At 40.5% G+C, this 19,451-nt stretch overlaps 1 protein-coding gene across 1 annotated transcript; it reads left to right on the top strand.

The window, feature by feature from the left end:
* Nucleotides 1-17,944: 17,944 nt before the first annotated feature.
* LOC138929341 (uncharacterized) lies at nt 17,945-19,186 on the top strand (the record flags this gene model as incomplete). Its single annotated transcript, XM_070288785.1, has 1 exon — nt 17,945-19,186. A coding segment is annotated over exon 1 (1,242 nt), but the record flags the coding sequence as incomplete, so codon positions are not given.
* Nucleotides 19,187-19,451: the final 265 nt, after the last annotated feature.

Genomic DNA, 19,451 nt, shown 5'->3' with positions numbered 1-19,451 from the left:
GGTGGAATGTGCTCCCTAATCTGATCAAGTTGATCCCTTAATTGTTGGGGAGAAACTAGCATGGGGCTAATTGTTCGGTGGCGAATGTCGGTAAGAACGTTGGTTATCTCATTTTGCATTCGCTGCATTCCGTTTGCCAGTAGAGTGAGCTGGGCTGTCAGGATCATGAATGCTTGTTGCAGATAGTTGCCTTGATATTTTCCTCGTTCTCTGGTGAGAGCATCTATTTGTCGTTCTATGTTTCGTATGCGGTCGTTGGTAGCTGAATTGCTTTTCCTTACCACATTTATAGTGGAATCCAAGATTGATGTTTGGTTCTTCAGTAGCATCATTAATACGTCCTCGTTTGATTTGACATCGTTTATGACCTTGGACATATCTTCAGCATATTTGGAATCCAGCACGCCAAATAATGAGTTCGCCACATTACCGACTATATCTAGCGGTGATCTTCGCTGCCGTGAGTGGTTAATAAGCTCATTTCCAGCTTGTAATTCGGCCTGTAAGTGTGCATATATAGAGTTACATGCATTGACGTTTTGTAATTCTGAACACTTGTGTTTGAGTTCAGTTATCCCGACAGCCAATACTCTCATGTCACTCCAATATGGTTGCAAGTCGTAATATACGATGATGGTCCAATCTGAAATTGCCATTCTGGAGGTCCCGATTCTTTCATAGAATAGACCATCGCTAGTGGCAGAATGAGTAACATTGCCAGTAGGGTTGGAAGGATTGAAGGTGACAGCTTCCTCCTCTGTGTTGGCATTTCATCCTTTGACGTTGTATCTTCGGAACTGTGCGGACGTTTGACTGCGGTTTCTTCTTTCAACAGTGGCGCGAGACGAGTTGCTGACCGTTTGAAGATCCCAGATGCAGTCTTTACATCTACTACTCGGACATGGTTGTCCTTCCCGGGATATGTCTTCACTATTCGTCCCATTGGCCAACTCATCACCGGCACGTTGTCTTCCTTGACTAGCACAAGTAGTCCCTCCTTCACGTTTTGTGATGCGGTTTTCCACTTGTTGCGCATCTGAAGCTCTTGTAGATACTCCATAGACCATTGGTCCCAGAACATTTGCTTTAATCTGGACACCAATTCCCATCTTTTCACCAAAGTTTTCCCTGGTGAGGCTAGATTTGCATCGGGAGCGGCGGTCAACGGTTCACCAATCAAAAAATGGCCAGGAGTCAGAGCTGATGTATCTGTTGGATCAGATGACATCGGTGTCAGCGGTCGGGAATTGAGTATTGCTTCGACTTCCACGATTACGGTGTTGAGCTCCTCAAATGTTAATGAAGCCGTGGCTGTGACTGATACAAGCAGCCGCTTCGCAGATTTCACCGCAGCTTCCCAAAGCCCGCCAAACGATGGTGCCCGGGGCGGTATGAACTTAAACTCCACTTGCTTTTTATTGCAATGGTTAATAATCTGTTCTTGAGCCTTGTCGGTGAATATAGATCCCTCTAGGGCCTTCAATTGATTATTGGCACCGACAAAGTTTGTTGCGTTGTCACAGTGAATAGTCTGACATTTTCCGCGTCGACCCAAAAATCGCCGAAGCGCGGCTAAAAATGCATCTGTTGTCAAGTCACTGACTAACTCCAGATGAACTGTCTTTGTTGCAAAACAGCAGAAGACTGCAATGTAAGCCTTATCAGGTCTTTTTCCACATAGTTTGTGATGAATCCAAATCGGTCCACAGTAGTCAACTCCAGAGTTAAAGAATGGCCGAGCTTGTGTTACTCGGTCAGCTGGTAAGTTGCCCATGATTTGTTGCATCAACTTGGGCCGTGCCTTTGTACATCTGACACAGCTGTGAATTATGCTTCTTGCCATTGTTTTATCATTGAGAATCCAATATTGTTGCCTGGCAATGGCTCTTAGAGCTTGAGCCCCGCAATGCATGTTCTCTTCATGCATCTCTCGCAGTAGCATTTTCACAAGTGGATCGTTGTATGGAAGCAAAATTTGATGCTTCGCGTTATATGGAAGGCTAGATTCTTCTAATCTACCTCCGACTCTGATCAGTCCGTCGTTTCCGATTATAGGACATAGGGAGACAATCGAGCTCTTTTTGTCCACCGTTTTGTGGATCCGGTGTTGTTTGTATTCAGCACTAAAATCAATTTGCTGAATAGTCCGCAGGATGATGGTCCTTGCATTGGTTAACTCACCGACACACAATGTAGTTGTGGGTGATCTGTTTTTCTTGTTACAGAAACGCATCATATATGCTACAATACGTTGTAGCTTATTGAAGGAGTTGCTGTGGTTGCACTTGTAGAGTACACTGCCAATTTCACTTTGACATGTTGGCAAGCTTATGTGATTGAGCCTGCGTTCTAGATCGCTGGGGGTGGTAGTTGGTACCTGAGCCCACTTGTCGCGAGAGCCATGTAGAAATAGAGGTCCATATAGCCATAGATTGTGGTCTGCTAACTTGCTGGCGGCAATTCCTCTTCATAGTACATCAGCTGGATTGTTAGCTGATGACACGTGACGCCACTGAGATTGGTCTGAAACAGCTTGGATTTTTGCGATTCGATTTGCCACAAACGTGTGATATGATGATGCTGATGCGTTTATCCAGGACAGCACCACAGTCGAATCTGACCATAAGTATCCAGGCACCTTATCGTTTGGTATGCGTAAATCCTTCCGCACCTTGTGGGTTAGCTCCGCTCCCAAGACTGCGGCGCATAATTCCAGGCGAGGCAGCGTCTCTTTTGCTGTCGGCGCTACTCTTGACTTTGTTCTTATATGTGGCTTGGACATAGATTGCTGCTCCATATGCCCGCTCTGACGCATCGACAAACGTGTGAATTTCCTGATTAATGGGCACCTTTCCGTCAAAGATGTGCCGTGGAATTTGTAGATTGTTCAATGCTTGTAGATCAGCACGATAATTTTTCCACTCAGTTTGCAGAAGTTGAGGAAGCTCGTCGTCCCAGCCCATCTTCAGCTGCCACAGGTTTTGCATGAATATCTTAGCCTTTACCACAACAGGTCCTAGTGGATCGAAAATTTGTGACGCCTCTGAGCTCACCACTCGTTTGGTGATGGTTGATGCTTCACTTTTTTGGGATCGGCCACATAGCTGGTCCTTATTTGGTACCCAGATTAAACCCAATGTTTTCACACTGTAGTGTTTAAGGGTTTCGTCTAATTTGACGTGGTTGCCTATGTCTTCCTTTGGGATTTGTGCGAGAACTTCGTCATTGTTGGAGCACCACTTTCGGAGCTTGAATCCGGCTGGTAGCAGTATTTTGTTTAGCTCTTGTTGAATCTGAACTGCTTCTGGGATGCTATTTGCTCCTGTTAGACAGTCGTCTATATAAAAATCATGCTTGAGCACGGCTGCTCCAAGCGGTAAATTCTTTTTGGTTTTCTCAGCCAAGTAATCCAAGCATTTTGTAGCTTGGAATGGAGCTGATGTTGTACCGTATGTTACGGTTTTAAGTCGATAATACTTGAGTTCGTCTGATGGATTCTTTCGCCAGACGATTAATTGATAAAATTGATGATCAGGATGTATCCATACCTGGCGATACATTTTCTCTATATCGGCTGTGAACACATACTTGTGAGTACGGAACCGTAGCAAAATTGCAAACAGTTCGCTCTGTACGGTGGGTCCAGCATACAAAATATCATTTAATGACTTGTTGCTGGTGGTTTTGCAGGAAGCATCGAACACTACCCGAAGTTTTGTAGTGCTGCTTTCAGGTTTTAGCACACAGTGGTGCGGGATAAAATAGTGATCCGTAGGTATCCTTGTGGGAGGCACTTCTTTCATGTGTCCAAGGCTTTCATACTCGTTCATAAAATCAACGTAACCTTTCCAGACTTCAGGTGATGTTCTGCGCTCTAGTGCCAGGAACCTGTTAGTTGCAGTTTTCTGCGATGCCCCCAGGGCTGATGATTGTTCAGAAAAAGGAAGTTTTACTATGAACCTTCCATCTGCTGCGAATTGGAGATTTCCTAGAAAGTGTCTTTCGCAATGAGCCTCTATCGGTGATTTTGGTTTCGCTTCCGTTTCTAGGTTTTCCAAAGTCCAGAAACGTTCCAAAAGCGTGTCGATTTGGTCCTCTGTGGTTACAGGCGCGCAAATTGCTGCTTGGTTGTTTTCTGCAGATACTTTTCCAGCGACAATCCAACCAAGTTTAGTATTTTGTAGGACCGGGCCGCCTGGTTTTACCATCATTTGGTTTGGCAGTAGTAACGAATAGTAGTGCTCAGCTCCGATAAGCATGTCAATCTTTCCTGGCTTATCAAAGTTTGCATCTGCCAGAGCGATGTTTTGAGGGAGTCGTAGATTTGTTGGATCTAGCTGATGAGCCGGTTGATCGGCTATAATGTGTGGTAACACAAAAGCCTCGACTTGCTGAGTAAAGTCGTTATGCATTGATTTCATTTGCACATTCACTCTAGCTCGACTAGTCTTAGGATTGCCTCCAATACCTTCGATACGTAATGAAGTACCGTGGAGCCTTAATGATAGCTTTGAAGCCATTCGTTCAGAGATCAAGTTTATTTGAGATCCTGAATCAAGCAGAGCTCTGAAAGTGGCCACCTGACCATTGCTTGCTTTTACTGATACCTTGACTGTGGCCAGCAGATTGTAACTCTTATTACTTGCTGCCCCTACAGAAGGTGATTGTGGTTCAGTTGCTGCACCTGATGATGTTTCAAGATGCAGCAGTGTATGATGTTTTTTATCGCATTTAAAACACAAACGGCCTTGGCACTCCTTTGCCTTGTGGTCGCTGCTGAAACAGTTGACACACATTCGTTGTTTTTGTACCCAATTGAGTCGTTCGGGTATTGGTTTATTACGGAAGTCATCACATTTGTATAGCCAATGATTCCGTTTGCAAAATGGACAGCTTGGTAGTTTTCCAGCGCTGGCAGAAGTGCATGTTGGTCCCTTCTGATCCCTTTTTGCTTGTTGACTTCTTTTTCCTGTTCCCAGTACGCGAATTCTCTGGTCGAGGAAGTTAAGTATTGTGTCGAGACCTTGCAGTTGTCGAGAACCATCCAACGACTGTTCGTACAAGGCTCTATTAGCAATATCCAATTTTTGCTTGATGATAGCAATCAATATTGTATCCCAGCTGGATACATCAATTCCTAGTCCCCTTAATGACGCCAGGGACTCGATAGTTGTTATATACAACTCTTTCAGTGATTTCGGATCGTCACTATTTGTGTGGTGTTGCAAGAGACGATTAAGAATCGTGTCGGCTACGTGTCGGGGATTGTTGTATTCGTCAACCAATATGCCCCATGCGCTTGTGTAGTTTTCTTCTTTCAGATCGATGTGTCTTATCAATCTTTCTGCCTCTCCAGTTACGGTGGTTTTTAGATACCACATTTTCCGTACTGTCGGCATGTTGGTGTCATGGACCATGCATTTGAATAAATCAAAAAACTGCGTCCATTTGAGTAGATCTCCATCGAATTTGGGGATGCTAACTCTGGGCAAGTGTACATCTTCATTGCTTGATGCATTAGTTTTTGCCCCTAACACCTTTTGTATGTCCCTTTCCAGTCGGAGAAATGACTGCATGTCGTATCCTCCCTTGACCGGGTCTTCGTGTTCTTCATGAACAGCGAAATGGATCTCTTGAACTTGTGACCATAGTGATTTTATCAAATCACTTGTAATGGTTTTTCCAGTCTCTGAAAATTCTGTCAGAGCCCGATGGATAGAGTCTGATATGGCTCTTTGTCGGCGACATGCCGACATGAGTTTGCCCACAGGCTGCTGTATGCTTGCAGCGTCTGCGTTTCCTTGGGCATGGCTCGTAGTTTGAGCCATTGCGTCAGTTATGGCGCTTCGATACTTGTCGTATGAGTCACGACAGTCTTTGTAAAACCTTAAATATTCCGAGGTTCTATATTTCTCCAGAACATTACGGTCATTTTCCGCAAATCGATTCCACGCTTCATCGATTGCGGCCAACTTTGATTGAAAGTATGTTGGGTTTTGTTTCCTCTCCGCAGAATCTTTCTTGAAATTGCGGATCAGTTTTGAGATCTCTTGACTGATCTCTTCCTGCAAGTCTAACGCCTCTGTGGCTGCTCGCTCCTCCATGCTAGTCATGTTGAAAAGTGCTATATTCTTGACCCGTTGGGAGTGTTTTATTCGCTTTTTAAGCTGGATACGCTCCTATTCGCAACCGTTTTAGCGGTCTAAAGAATTAGCACTTGTTCACTTGACTTGGAGAACACACTAGATTCTAAGTTCTAGTGGAAGGATTTTTTCAAAGGATGCCCAGGATTGTTCCAAGAGTTGGGGAACTTGACTCGTGGGACTTGAAATGTCCTTAGGACTTGATCGTCAGGACCTGAATTGTCCTTAGGATTCGATCGTTAGGACGTGAAATGTCGTCAGGACGTGAATTGTCGTCAGGACGTGAATTGTCGGCAGGACGTCAGGACGTGAATTGTCGGCAGGACGTGAACTGTCGGGGTCACCAAAATGTTTATATGATTGTTTGATAGTGTGAGTAGGCTTTGATGCCTGGCAAAATAGCACATAAACTAATTGCCTTGTTTGTGTCGCACCCAGCACTTGAACTAGGTGGACTGCAGTTGGAGGAGTAAAGATCTCTTTGAATTGCAGATGATTACTGACTTTATTGATTCAAACTTAACGATATTTATAGCTAACAAATGTGCTTGTATTTACGAATATTAATGATAAAGAATAATGTAGGTTGCTAGTGCATGCGGAAACGAATATGCTTCTGGTTACAAATGTTGATGTGCAAGAATAATGTAGGTTGTAATGGTATATGCAGAATGAGGCTATTGCTCCATCCCACTTCATCGCGTCAGCAGAATCTACATATGCGCTTGACCTGGTAATCTATACTTTATTTTGGCTGCATATGAAAGTGCTGCGACTGACGAATTACAGATTATGTAATGTTATGATTATGAATTTTATATATATTGCAGCGACTGAACACTAATATAATTACAAATTCTGCCGTGGATACATGCATTATTAGCTGAGTTATGATCTTTTTGTTTACAAATTTACAATTGAGTATGCAAATGTATTAGCCGTGTATAAACTAATATAAATACAAATTCTGAAGTGGATTCAGGCATCATTAGCTGAGTTGTGAACTTTTTGTTTTCAAATTTACAATTGAGTATGCAAATGTATTAGCCGTGTAAAAACTATTATAAATTCAAATTCTGAAGTGGATACAGACATTATTAGCTGAGTATGCAAATGTATTAGACGTGTAAAAACTAATATAAATATAAATTCTGAAGTGGATATATGCATTATTATCTGAGTTGTGAACTTTTTGTTTACAAATTTACAATTGAGTATGCAAATGTATAAGCCGTGTAAAAACTAATATAAGTACAAATTATGACGTGGATACATGCATTATTATCTGAGTTGTGAACTTTTTGTTTACAAATTTACAATTGAGTATGCAAATGTATTAGCCTTCTAAAAACTAATATAAGTACAAATGCTGCCGTGGATACATGCATTATTAGCGGAGTTGTGAACTTTTTGTTTACAAATTTACAATTGAGTATGCAAATGTATAAGCCGTGTAAAAACTAATATAAATATAAATTCTGAAGTGGATTCAGGCATTATTAGCTGAGTTGTGAACTTTTTATTTACAATTGAGTATGCAAATGTATAAGCCGTGTACAATTGAGTATGCAAATGTATAAGCCGTGTAAAAACTAATATAAGTACAAATTATGACGTGGGTACATGCATTATTAGCTGAGTTGTGAACTTTTTGTTTACAAATTTACAATTGAGTATGCAAATATATTAGCCTTCTAAAAACTAATATAAGTACAAATGCTGCCGTGGATACATGCATTATTAGCTGAGTTGTGAACTTTTTGTTTACAAATTTACAATTGAGTATGCAAATGTATAAGCCGTGTAAAAACTAATATAAATATAAATTCTGAAGTGGATTCAGGCATTATTAGCTGAGTTGTGAACTTTTTATTTACAATTGAGTATGCAAATGTATAAGCCGTGTAAAAACTAATATAAGTACATATTCTGCCGTGGATACATGCATTATTAGCTGAGTTGTGAACTTTTTGTTTACAAATTTACAATTGAGTATGCAAATGTATTAGCCATGTAAAATCTAATATAATTACAAATTCTGAAGTGGATATATGCACCACTATCTGAGTTGTGAACTTTTTGTTTAAAATTTTACAATTGAGCATGCAAATGTATTAGCCGTGTAAAAACTAATATAAATACAAATTCTGAAGTGAATGCATTATTAGCTGAGTTGTGAACTTTTTGTTTACAAATTTAGAATTGAGTATGCAAATGTATAAGCCGTGTAAAAAGTAATATAAGTACAAATTCTGCCGTTGATACATGCATTATTAGCTTAGTTGTGAACTTTTTGTTTACAAATTTACAATTGAGTATGCAAATGTATTAGAATTGTAAGAATTAATTTAAATGAAAATTCTGCCGTAGATTTATGCATTATTAGCTGAGATGTGAACTTTTTGTTTTCAAATTTACAATTGAGTATGCAAATGTATTAGCCGTGTAAAAACTTATATAAATACAAATTCTGAAGTGGATACAGACATTATTAGCTGAGTATGCAAATGTATTAGACGTGTAAAAACTAATATAAATATAAATTCTGAAGTGGATATATGCATTATTATCTGAGTTGTGAACTTTTTGTTTACAAATTTACAATTGAGTATGCAAATGTATAAGCCGTGTAAAAACTAATATAATTACAAATTCTGAAGTGGATACATGCATTATTATCTGAGTTGTGAACTTTTTGTTTACAAATTTTCAATTGAGTATGCAAATGTATTAGCCTTCTAAAAACTAATATAAGTACAAATGCTGCCGTGGATACATGCATTATTAGCGGAGTTGTGAACTTTTTGTTTACAAATTTACAATTGAGTATGCAAATGTATAAGCCGTGTAAAAACTAATATAAATATAAATTCTGAAGTGGATTCAGGCATTATTAGCTGAGTTGTGAACTTTTTATTTACAATTGAGTATGCAAATGTATAAGCCGTGTAAAAACTAATATAAGTACATATTCTGCCGTGGATACATGCATTATTAGCTGAGTTGTGAACTTTTTGTTTACAAATTTACAATTGAGTATGCAAATGTATTAGCTATGTAAAATCTAATATAATTACAAATTCTGAAGTGGATATATGCACTACTATCCGAGTTGTGAACTTTTTGTTTAAAATTTTACAATTGAGCATGCAAATGTATTAGCCGTGGATACATGCATTATTAGCTGAGTTGTGAACTTTTTGTTTACAAATTTACAATTGAGTATGCAAATGTATTAGCCATGTAAAATCTAATATAATTACAAATTCTGAAGTGGATATATGCACTACTATCTGAGTTGTGAACTTTTTGTTTAAAATTTTACAATTGAGCATGCAAATGTATTAGCCGTGTAAAAACTAATATAAATACAAATTCTGAAGTGAATGCATTATTAGCTGAGTTGTGAACTTTTTGTTTACAAATTTACAATTGAGTATGCAAATGTATAAGCCGTGTAAAAACTAATATAAGTACAAATTCTGCCGTTGATACATGCATTATTAGCTTAGCTGTGAACTTTTTGTTCGAATTAAGCGCCTCATCCAAAGTACCAATCTGGTAACTCCATCTGAGGACCGTTTTGGCCAGCATATTATCCTCAACTGGCCACACTTTTGATTTCAGTCTTGCGCGGCGTGGATTCAAGAGCAGTCGATCTTGCGTGCCATTCTTTTGTTCTCCATTCAATATATAATAAACTTATGTATATGTACTAATCCGAAACGGCTAAAGTCTACTTATTTAATCCGGATACTCATGCACCTGCGTTGGGGGGAAAATCCCAACAGGTTATGGGCCCAGGATGCGTAGTATCGAAGACAGAAAATTAAATAAGTGCGAAAGGAGAGACACGAGAGACGCTGTGAAAAATGGCGGGTACATACATGCGCATCGAACCGCTAAACGCGGAGAACTACGATACATGGAAGTTGCAAATGTGTGCTATACTTGTCAAGAATGATTTATGGCCATACGTGAACGGTACGAAAAAGTGTCCCACTAATGAAAGTGATCTCGCAGAATGGACCATTAAAGACGAGAAAGCTCGAGCAGATATACTTTTGGCGATAAGTACATCCGAGTTAGGTTTGATCGAGGATTGCACCACATCCAGAGATTATTGGTTGAAATTGCAAACCACATTTCAATCAAAAGGGCCAGTGCGAAAGGCCAGCTTGTTAAAGCGTGTAGCATTGTCGCGAATGAGTGAGGGGGACGACGCCCGCCTTCACATCAACGGTTTCTTCGATGCGGTGAAGAAATTAAAAGAGATCGGAGTGACAATTGGAGACGATTTGCTCGCGATTCTCTTGCTATACAGCTTGCCCGACTCATACGAGACATTTAGGTGTGCGATCGAGACACGTGACGACTTGCCAAGTCCAGACGTGCTCCGTGTTAAAATATTAGAGGAATCGGAGGCAAGAAAATCGAAAAGTGACCGCGAAGAACAAAGTGCTTTGTACGCGAACAAAAAGAAAACAGCTAAAGAAGGTAAGCCTCAAAAGGAGAGCAGAAAATGCTTCGTGTGCAACAAGGTAGGACATATAGCGCGAAATTGTCGAGTGAAGCCGAAAGAGAGCAGCTATAGTGCGAAAAACGAGGAACGCGAAACCAACGGAAATCGGTACAAAAAGGAGATGACGATGAACGTGAATGAACAACGAAGGTTAATGGTGTTGGTGACGTGAAGATAGACATTAAAGGAAAGGGGAATGAGAAGATCACCCTTAAAGAAGTGCTATTTGTGTCGGATCTTCGTCAGAATTTGCTTTCTGTTTCAAAAATAACGGAAAAAGGTTACGAAGTGCGTTTTCGTAAGGAAGAAGCGATAATTATGAAAAATAATAATGAAGTTTGGCTTCGAGCAAAGAAGTACGGAAATTTGTATTATTTGAATACCGAAAAGAATGAAGCAAACAAAGTGAACGAAGAGCAAAGCGAAATAGAAACATGGCATCGTCGGATGGGCCATCTAAACGAAAAAGACTTAAAGAGAATGGCGTTGTGTGGAAAAGTTCACGGAATGAAGCTAAAAGAAAATGACAAACTACCGCAGTGTGAAATTTGCATCAGCGAAAAGCAAACGGCAAATACGTATAAAAGTGCTACGGAAAAGAGATCGCAGAAAACTCTAGAAATTGTGCACAGTGACGTGTGTGGACCGATGCGTACACAGTCAAAAAGCGGATGCAAGTACTTCGTTACATTTATCGATGACTATTCGCGATATAGCTCGGTATATTTCTTAAAGCAAAAGTCGGACGTATTAAACGCGTTTAAATCGTTCAAAGCCTTAGCAGAAAATGTAACAGGTAACAAAATTAAACAATTACAGAGCGATAATGGAACCGAATTCCTGAATAAGGAATCCGACGAATTCCTGCGACAAAGCGGAATTAGCAGACGTCTGTCAGCGCCACATACTCCTCAACAACACGGCGTGGCAGAGCGGCAGAACCGCACTTTGGTAGAAATGGCCAGGTGCATGATGAAGCAAGCGGGGGCTCCTCCGTCATTTTGGGCAGAAGCTATTAGCACGGCTTCCTATCTCCGTAACCGGTGCCCAACGAAGGCTCTATTTGGGGAGCTACCCTACACCTATTGGACAGGTAAAGTTCCCACGGTAATGTATTTACGTACATTTGGAACAAAGGCGTATGCATTAATAAAAGGCACGAATAAGGGAAAGTTTGAGTCACGATCTGAGGAATGCATACTGGTAGGATACGCTGCAGAGTCGAAAGCGTATCGCCTTTATTCTCCTCAGAGGAGATCCATCGTGGTGAGCAATGATGTAAAGTTTATGAATACATCAGGGTTCAAGAGTAAATATGAAGAATTTTACGAGAACGAACCTGAGGGAGAATTGTCTATTCAGATGACTGATAATTTACCGGACGAACAAGTAGAACCCTCTAGCAGCAGTGAAGTAGAAGAAGAGACTCCTGTTATGGAGAAAAGGGGCAGAGGACGCCCAAAATTGCTGAGAACCGGACAGCGTGGGAGGCCACGTAAGATGTATCAGCAAAGACAGGAAGATGAAACTCCCAACAATGATCCCGCAGAAAATGACACATCGATTGATGACGAATTTGAGGACTGCGAATTGGCATTCTTAGCAGTAACAGGGGATCCTTTAACATTAGAAGAAGCATTTAAATCCAAAGAAGCAGTTCATTGGAAACGCGCAGTGGAAGACGAGTTTATGGCCCAAGTCTTCAACAAAACTTGGGAGATAACAGAACGCCCGGAAAAACGCAAAGTAATTGGAAACAAGATGGTATTCCAAACGAAAGATGACGGCAGCAGCTTGGGAAAAAAGAAAGCCCGTTTGGTTGCCAAGGGGTATGCTCAGAAACCTGGAGAAGATTTCTTTGAGTCCTACTCACCTGTAGCGCGATTTACATCAGTGCGACTATTGGTTGCTCTATCAGAAGAATTTCAGATGGAAATTCACCAAATGGACGTCGTCACTGCCTACCTCAACGGTGAGCTAGAGGAGCAGGTATTCATGGATATACCTGAGGTTTTCAGCGAGTTCATGGAGCAGCTGGAATCAGACGCGAAAATCGGATCAAAGCAGGAGTTAGCATCGACAGATTTTAGAAAGGCAGCATGTTTTTGGAGAAAATCCTTAAAACAAATGAGAGATCCTGTTTGTTTACTACGAAAGGCACTCTACGGACTTCGTCAATCAGGACTTCGTTGGTATTGCAAGCTTACAGAGAAGCTTAAGGAAATCGGACTTAACCCAACTGAGCAAGATCCATGAATGTTTGTCAAGCAAGGAGACGGAAAGTTTCTACTTGTCACCATATATGTTGATGATTTGCTTTTGGCATCAAATTATCCTAATTGGCTGCTTGAAACCAAAGCTCTTTTGGGAGCATCATTCAAGATGAAGGATTTTGGACCTGTCAAAACGTGCTTGGGAATCGAGTTCAAACAGAATGCGAGGCAGCAGACAGTCTTCATGAGCCAAGAGAAGTACATCGACGCTATCCTTCGAAAATACGGCATGGAAGACTGCAAGCCGGCTATCACCCCGATCGAGTCCAAATCAGCACTGAAGCGACCAGAGAACCCAGACGAGGAGGAGATGAAACGGTATCCTTATCAAAGCTTAATTGGTTCTCTTATGTTTCTTGCAGTTTCTACGCGACCAGATATCGCGTTTGCAGTGAATTTCCTGAGTTAGTTCAACTCCAACTACTCAGCCGAGCACTGGAAGGCGTCGAAGCGTATCCTACGGTACTTAAAGGGTACGAAGATGCTTGGGTTACTCTTCAAGAAGACTGGAGATGACCTTTGCGGCCTCGTGGATGCGGATTGGGGGTCCAACCTATCCGACCGTCGCTCTTATTCAGGGCAAGCGTTCATCCTGGCTGGCGCTTCCATATCCTGGGAGGCGCGTAAGCAGCGTACCGTGGCTTTGTCGAGTACTGAGTCTGAGTACTTGGCGATGTCGGAAGCCGTTAAGGAGGCGCTGTATTTGAAGGCTCTCCTTAACCGGATCGGATCGACCTGTGATTCTGTCCGAATTTTCAACGACAACCAGAGCGCACAACAACTGGTGAAGGGGTTCGGCTTCCATCCTCGGACTAAACACATTGATGTCCAACACCACTTCATACAAGAGAAGGAGAAGAGTGGTGATATCACGGTGGCGTACATGCCGACTGAGAAGATGCCCGCTGATGTCCTCACCAAAGGATTATGCAGTAGCAAGCATAATAATTGTATTCTTTCTTTGGGCATAACTAATATATAGTATAGGATTGCTACTTTGAGGGGGTGTGTTCGAATTAAGCGCCTCATCCAAAGTACCAATCTGGTAACTCCATCTGAGGACCGTTTTGGCCAGCATATTATCCTCAACTGGCCACACTTTTGATTTCAGTCTTGCGCGGCGTGGATTCAAGAGCAGTCGATCTTGCGTGCCATTTTTTTGTTCTCCATTCAATATATAATAAACTTATGTATATGTATTAATCCGGAACGGCTAAAGTCTACTTATTTAATCCGGATACTCATGCACCTGCGTTGGGGGGAAAATCCCAACACTTTTTGTTTACAAATTTACAATTGAGTATGCAAATGTATTAGCCGTGTAAAAACTAATATAAATACAAATTCTGAAGTGGATTCAGGCATCATTAGCTGAGTTGTGAACTTTTTGTTTTCAAATTTACAATTGAGTATGCAAATGTATTAGCCGTGTAAAAACTATTATAAATACAAATTCTGAAGTGGATACAGACATTATTAGCTGAGTATGCAAATGTATTAGACGTGTAAAAACTAATATAAATATAAATTCTGAAGTGGATATATGCATTATTATCTGAGTTGTGAACTTTTTGTTTTCAAATTTACAATTGAGTATGCAAATGTATTAGACGTGTAAAAACTAATATAAATATAAATTCTGAAGTGGATTCAGGCATTATTAGTTGAGTTATGAACTTGTTGTGTACAATTTACAATTAGTGTGCAAATGCATAAGCCGTGTAAAAACTAATATAAGTACAAATTATGCCGTGGATACATGCATTATTAACTGAGTTGTGAACTTTTTGTTTACAAATTTACAATTGAGTATGCAAATGTTTTAGCCATGTAAAAACTAATATAATTACAAATTCTGAAGTGGATATATGCACTATTATCTGAGTTGTGAACTTTTTGTTTACAATTTTACAATTGTGCATGCAAATGTATTAGCCGTGTAAAAACTAATATAAATACAAATTCTGAAGTGGATACGGGCATTATTAGCTGAGTATGCAAATGTATTAGACGTGTAAAAACTAATATAAATATAAATTCTGAAGTGGATACAGACATTATTAGCTGAGTATGCAAATGTATTAGACGTGTAAAAATTAATATAAATATAAATTCTGAAGTGGATATATGCATTATTATCTGAGTTGTGAACTTTTTTTTTACAAATTTACAATTGAGTATGCAAATGTATAAGCCGTGTAAAAACTAATATAAGTACAAATTATGACGTGGATACATGCATTATTAGCTGAGTTGTGAACTTTTTGTTCACAAATTTACAATTGAGTATGCAAATGTATTAGCCTTCTAAAAACTAATATAATTACAAATTCTGCCGTGGATACATGCATTATTAGCTGAGTTATGAACTTTTTGTTTACAAATTTACAATTGAGTATGCAAAAGTATTAGCCGTGTATAAACTAATATAAATACAAATTCTGAAGTGGATTCAGGCATTATTAGCTGAGTTGTGAACTTTTTGTTTACAAATTTACAATTGAGTATGCAAATGTATTAGAATTGTAAGAATTAATTTAAATATAAATTCTGCCGTAGATACATGCATTATTAGCTGAGATGTGAACTTTTTGTTTACAAATTTACAATTGAGTATGCAAATGTATTAGCCATGTAAAAACTAATATAAATACAAATTTTGAGGTGGATATATGCATTATTATCTGAGTTGTGAACTTTTTGTTTACAAATTTACAATTGAGTATGCAAATGTATAAGCCGTATAAAAACTAATATAATTACAAATTCTGCCATGGATACATGCATTAATAGCTGAGTTATGAACTTTTTGTTTACAAATTTACAATTGAGTATGCAAATGTATTAGCCGTGTATAAACTAATATAAATACAAATTCTGAAGTGGATTCAGGCATCATTAGCTGAGTTGTGAACTTTTTGTTTTCAAATTTACAATTGAGTATGCAAATGTATTAGCCGTGTAAAAACTATTATTGTTCAAGCTGAACAAGGGGCAATGTCGCCAGAGGAGCATCTCTCGGAGCAAAATGTACCTGTCGCCATGTTAGTTGTACTTCTCTTTTACGACTCTGAAAATAAATTCCAAAGAAGACGGATCGTTTGTCCTCCTCATCATCATCCAAGAACTCTGCCAGCTTTTATTGGGAAATTTCTGGAATTGTACTTGCCACGGCCCCCGACATCTTCATTTTTGGTCCTTCGCCCGAGATATTCCAGCGCCTTTTTTTGCCAAGATAAGTACGGTGCCGAAATTCCCATCATATATGTATGTACATACATGCATATATATGTAGATATACTGCTGCATCCAATTTATTTAAACAATACTACCAACTTGGGCAGTAGTATATGTATATATATGCATGTGTTTACATGGCTATATGCCCCTCTCCTATGTTCTAAATCAGCCAATATCCGAAAAGGTTTACATCCAGTTTTTTTTCCATACATAAAAACCATACATCCACACCGATTCCGTAATATATGTACGTACATACTTACACAATTTGCATACGCACATAGGTATGTACGAACATTGCCGATTTATGAACATACATATGTACATTACCTTTGGTTCACAAATCGGCGGCATTTAGAAGAGAGAAAAATAAATAAAGATCATATTCCATCCACCACAAATATACAACATATGTACATATTTTCCATCCACTGCACAACAACAGAACAAAAATATAAATAAAGTTAACCCCCTCCTCCAGCTGGCCGATAATACGTGCATACATATATGCACCTATCCATACAAATTGCTGGACCGGCAATTGAGACTCGGCGGCTACCAGTGTCGCTGCATTCGAACACAAACCAAGTGAAACAAACAAAATTAAAAAATCTGCGTTTTTAATAGTTTTCCTTTGTTTGTTTATTTCGCATAAATACATATGTATGTAGGTACTGGCCGCCAAGGTTGCCACACCATTACCATACACGGCTGAGTCTGTTGATGAGCCGTTCACACTTGGGTGCATTTTTGTATTATTGGTTTTGAGTTTCAATTCGACTAATTTACAACCTAATTTTTCCAAACCGTGTACAACAGTTCCGATTATTTTGTGGTACGCTTTATCCAGCGTCCAAGCATTTCTTCCAAGGCGATACACATCAATTTTCGATTAATCTTTTTCACTTTCTAGCCCCACAGTATTTTCGACGAACATTTATTTGTTCCCGAATAATTAATTCTACACATTTTTTCCTCCCGTCGTACCCAAATCGATAAAAACCTTTTTCGACCATTTTTTATTTTTTTTAATTCCTTTAAAATCGACAGCAGTTTTTTTTTTTCGACGAATTTCTTCTACGCGTTATCCAACGCACACACTTTCCCGAATCGATAACCATAATTTTTAAACGCTTTATCCAGCGTCCTCGTATTGATTTCAAATTTCTAGCAACTTTTTCGATTAATTCAGTCAACGAGTTATCCAGCGTCCCCGTATCAATTGAAAATCGAGAGCATTTTTACGATTAATTTTTTTCTACGCGTTATCCAGCGCCCCCATATCCTTTGAACCGAGTTCATCCGTGCCAACGCGTCATCCAGCGTCCCCGTATTAATTGAGTATCGATAGCATTTCTTTCGATTAATTTGTTCTACGCGTTATCCAGCGCCCCCATATCTTTTGAACCGAGGTCATCCGTGCCAACGCATCATCCAGCGTCCCCGTATTAATTGAGTATCGATAGCATTTCTTTCGATTAATTTGTTCTACGCGTTATCCAGCGCCCCCATATCTTTCGAACCGAGTGCATCCGTGCCAACGCGTTATCCAGCGTACCTGTATTGATTTAAAATCGATAACCATAAATTTTGAACGCTTCATCCAGCGTCCCCGTACTAATTAAAATCGATAACATCCCTTTCGAGTATTATTTGTATTTAAGCTTATCCAGCGTCCCTGCACTTATTCCCAAATCGATAAATATAATTTTGTCGATTAACTCTGTCTTCCTGCGCTTATCCAGCGGCCCCAACAAGAGTTTAACATGGAAAACGGCGACAGTGAGGAACCAAAACCCCTTCTGACCGTTTCTACAGCGGAGGCGTCTTCCAGAGGCAGGGCAACGAGTGAATCCTCTGTGCCTTCCGAAAGCGAAAATCCTTCTCGAAGCAAAAGCCCATTAGCAACCACCATTCCACGTAAATCTACGAGCACGTCGCTCGACGTTCCACCGCCTGCACCATCTACAAAGGCCGCGAAATCAGTCGGGTCTTCCCAGGTCACTAGAGCAACTGAAAGAAGGGCTCAAGCTGAGGGAGACAAGGCCTTGGTGAAATTCACGACCATAACCGATAGGATGGGTCAGTTCGAAGCCAGATTCAACACCCCGACTGACCAAGGTCCGTCCATCCACACGAGTAGGGTTCGACTCGAGCAGATCAGGGCCCTCTGGGACAAGGTGGAAAGGGAGTACGAGATGTGCTCCGAAGTGCTGACCAGTCAAAACTGCAAAGACACAATAACGGTCATGCAATCCAAGTATGACTACTGTTATTCCGTTTACGAGCGGTGCGCAGCAAACCTCAATGAGATCATTGAAGATGCACGCGCGCCACAGTCTGTTCAGTCCTTCAATCTGGCGCCGTCTCATGGCGGATGTCGCCTACCTCCAGTCGAGTGCGAAGTTTTCAATGGTGACTATGTTCAATGGCCCACATTTCGGGACCTTTTTTCCGCCATCTATGTATGCAATCCTCGGCTTTCAGAAGTCGAAAAACTGTTCCATCTTAATGCAAAGACGAGCGGCGAGGCCAAATCCATTGTGGCCTTATCTCCGTTGACCAATGATGGTTTTGAGTCAGCGTGGAGAAACTTGCAGAATCGGTTCGAGAACAAGAGGCTGCTGGTCAATAGCCAATTAAAGATCTTGTTTAATTTGCCTTCTGTTGCCCAGGAATGCGGAAAATCCTTGAAGCATTTAGAGAGCACAATCCAAGGTTGTTTAACGGCCCTACAATTAGCAAGAGTCGAGACCACGAATTGGGATTGCCTGCTTGTTTTCCTGTGCTCGTCCAAGTTGCCAAAACTAACTTTGGCTCTTTGGGAACAGTCCCTGCTAAGTAAGTCAGAGATTCCACTCTGGGCTGAATTCCAGGCTTTCTTAAAAGATCGTCATCGAACGCTTGAGGCGATTGAGGAGTTCAAGCCAAACGCGAGCGTTCAATCCAGGGCACTGAGGGCTGACAATAGCTCGCGGTCGATCCAGACCTTCGAAAACAGAGTTACGGTAAACCCGCAATCCTGCAAACTCTGCGCACAGGAGAACCATCCAGTCCGATTATGTCCTCTATTCTTACGCATGTCAGTCGCAGATCGAGAGAAACATGTAAAACAGCAGAAGTTGTGCTTAAACTGTTTCGCAAGAACGCATCTGCTCCGGGATTGCAACAGTACGCATAATTGCTGCATCGAAGCAGCCCTCTGCCAGTCCATTCAGTGGTTATGCCTGACCAACAGTCCCATCCATCCACAGCAACCCAGCAACAGATACA

Source organism: Drosophila kikkawai, unplaced genomic scaffold, assembly GCF_030179895.1.
Source record: "Drosophila kikkawai strain 14028-0561.14 unplaced genomic scaffold, DkikHiC1v2 scaffold_146, whole genome shotgun sequence".
Lineage (NCBI taxonomy): Eukaryota > Metazoa > Arthropoda > Insecta > Diptera > Drosophilidae > Drosophila > Drosophila kikkawai.
Note: the sequence above shows the minus strand (reverse complement) of the source record. Positions and strands in the feature narration are given on the sequence as shown.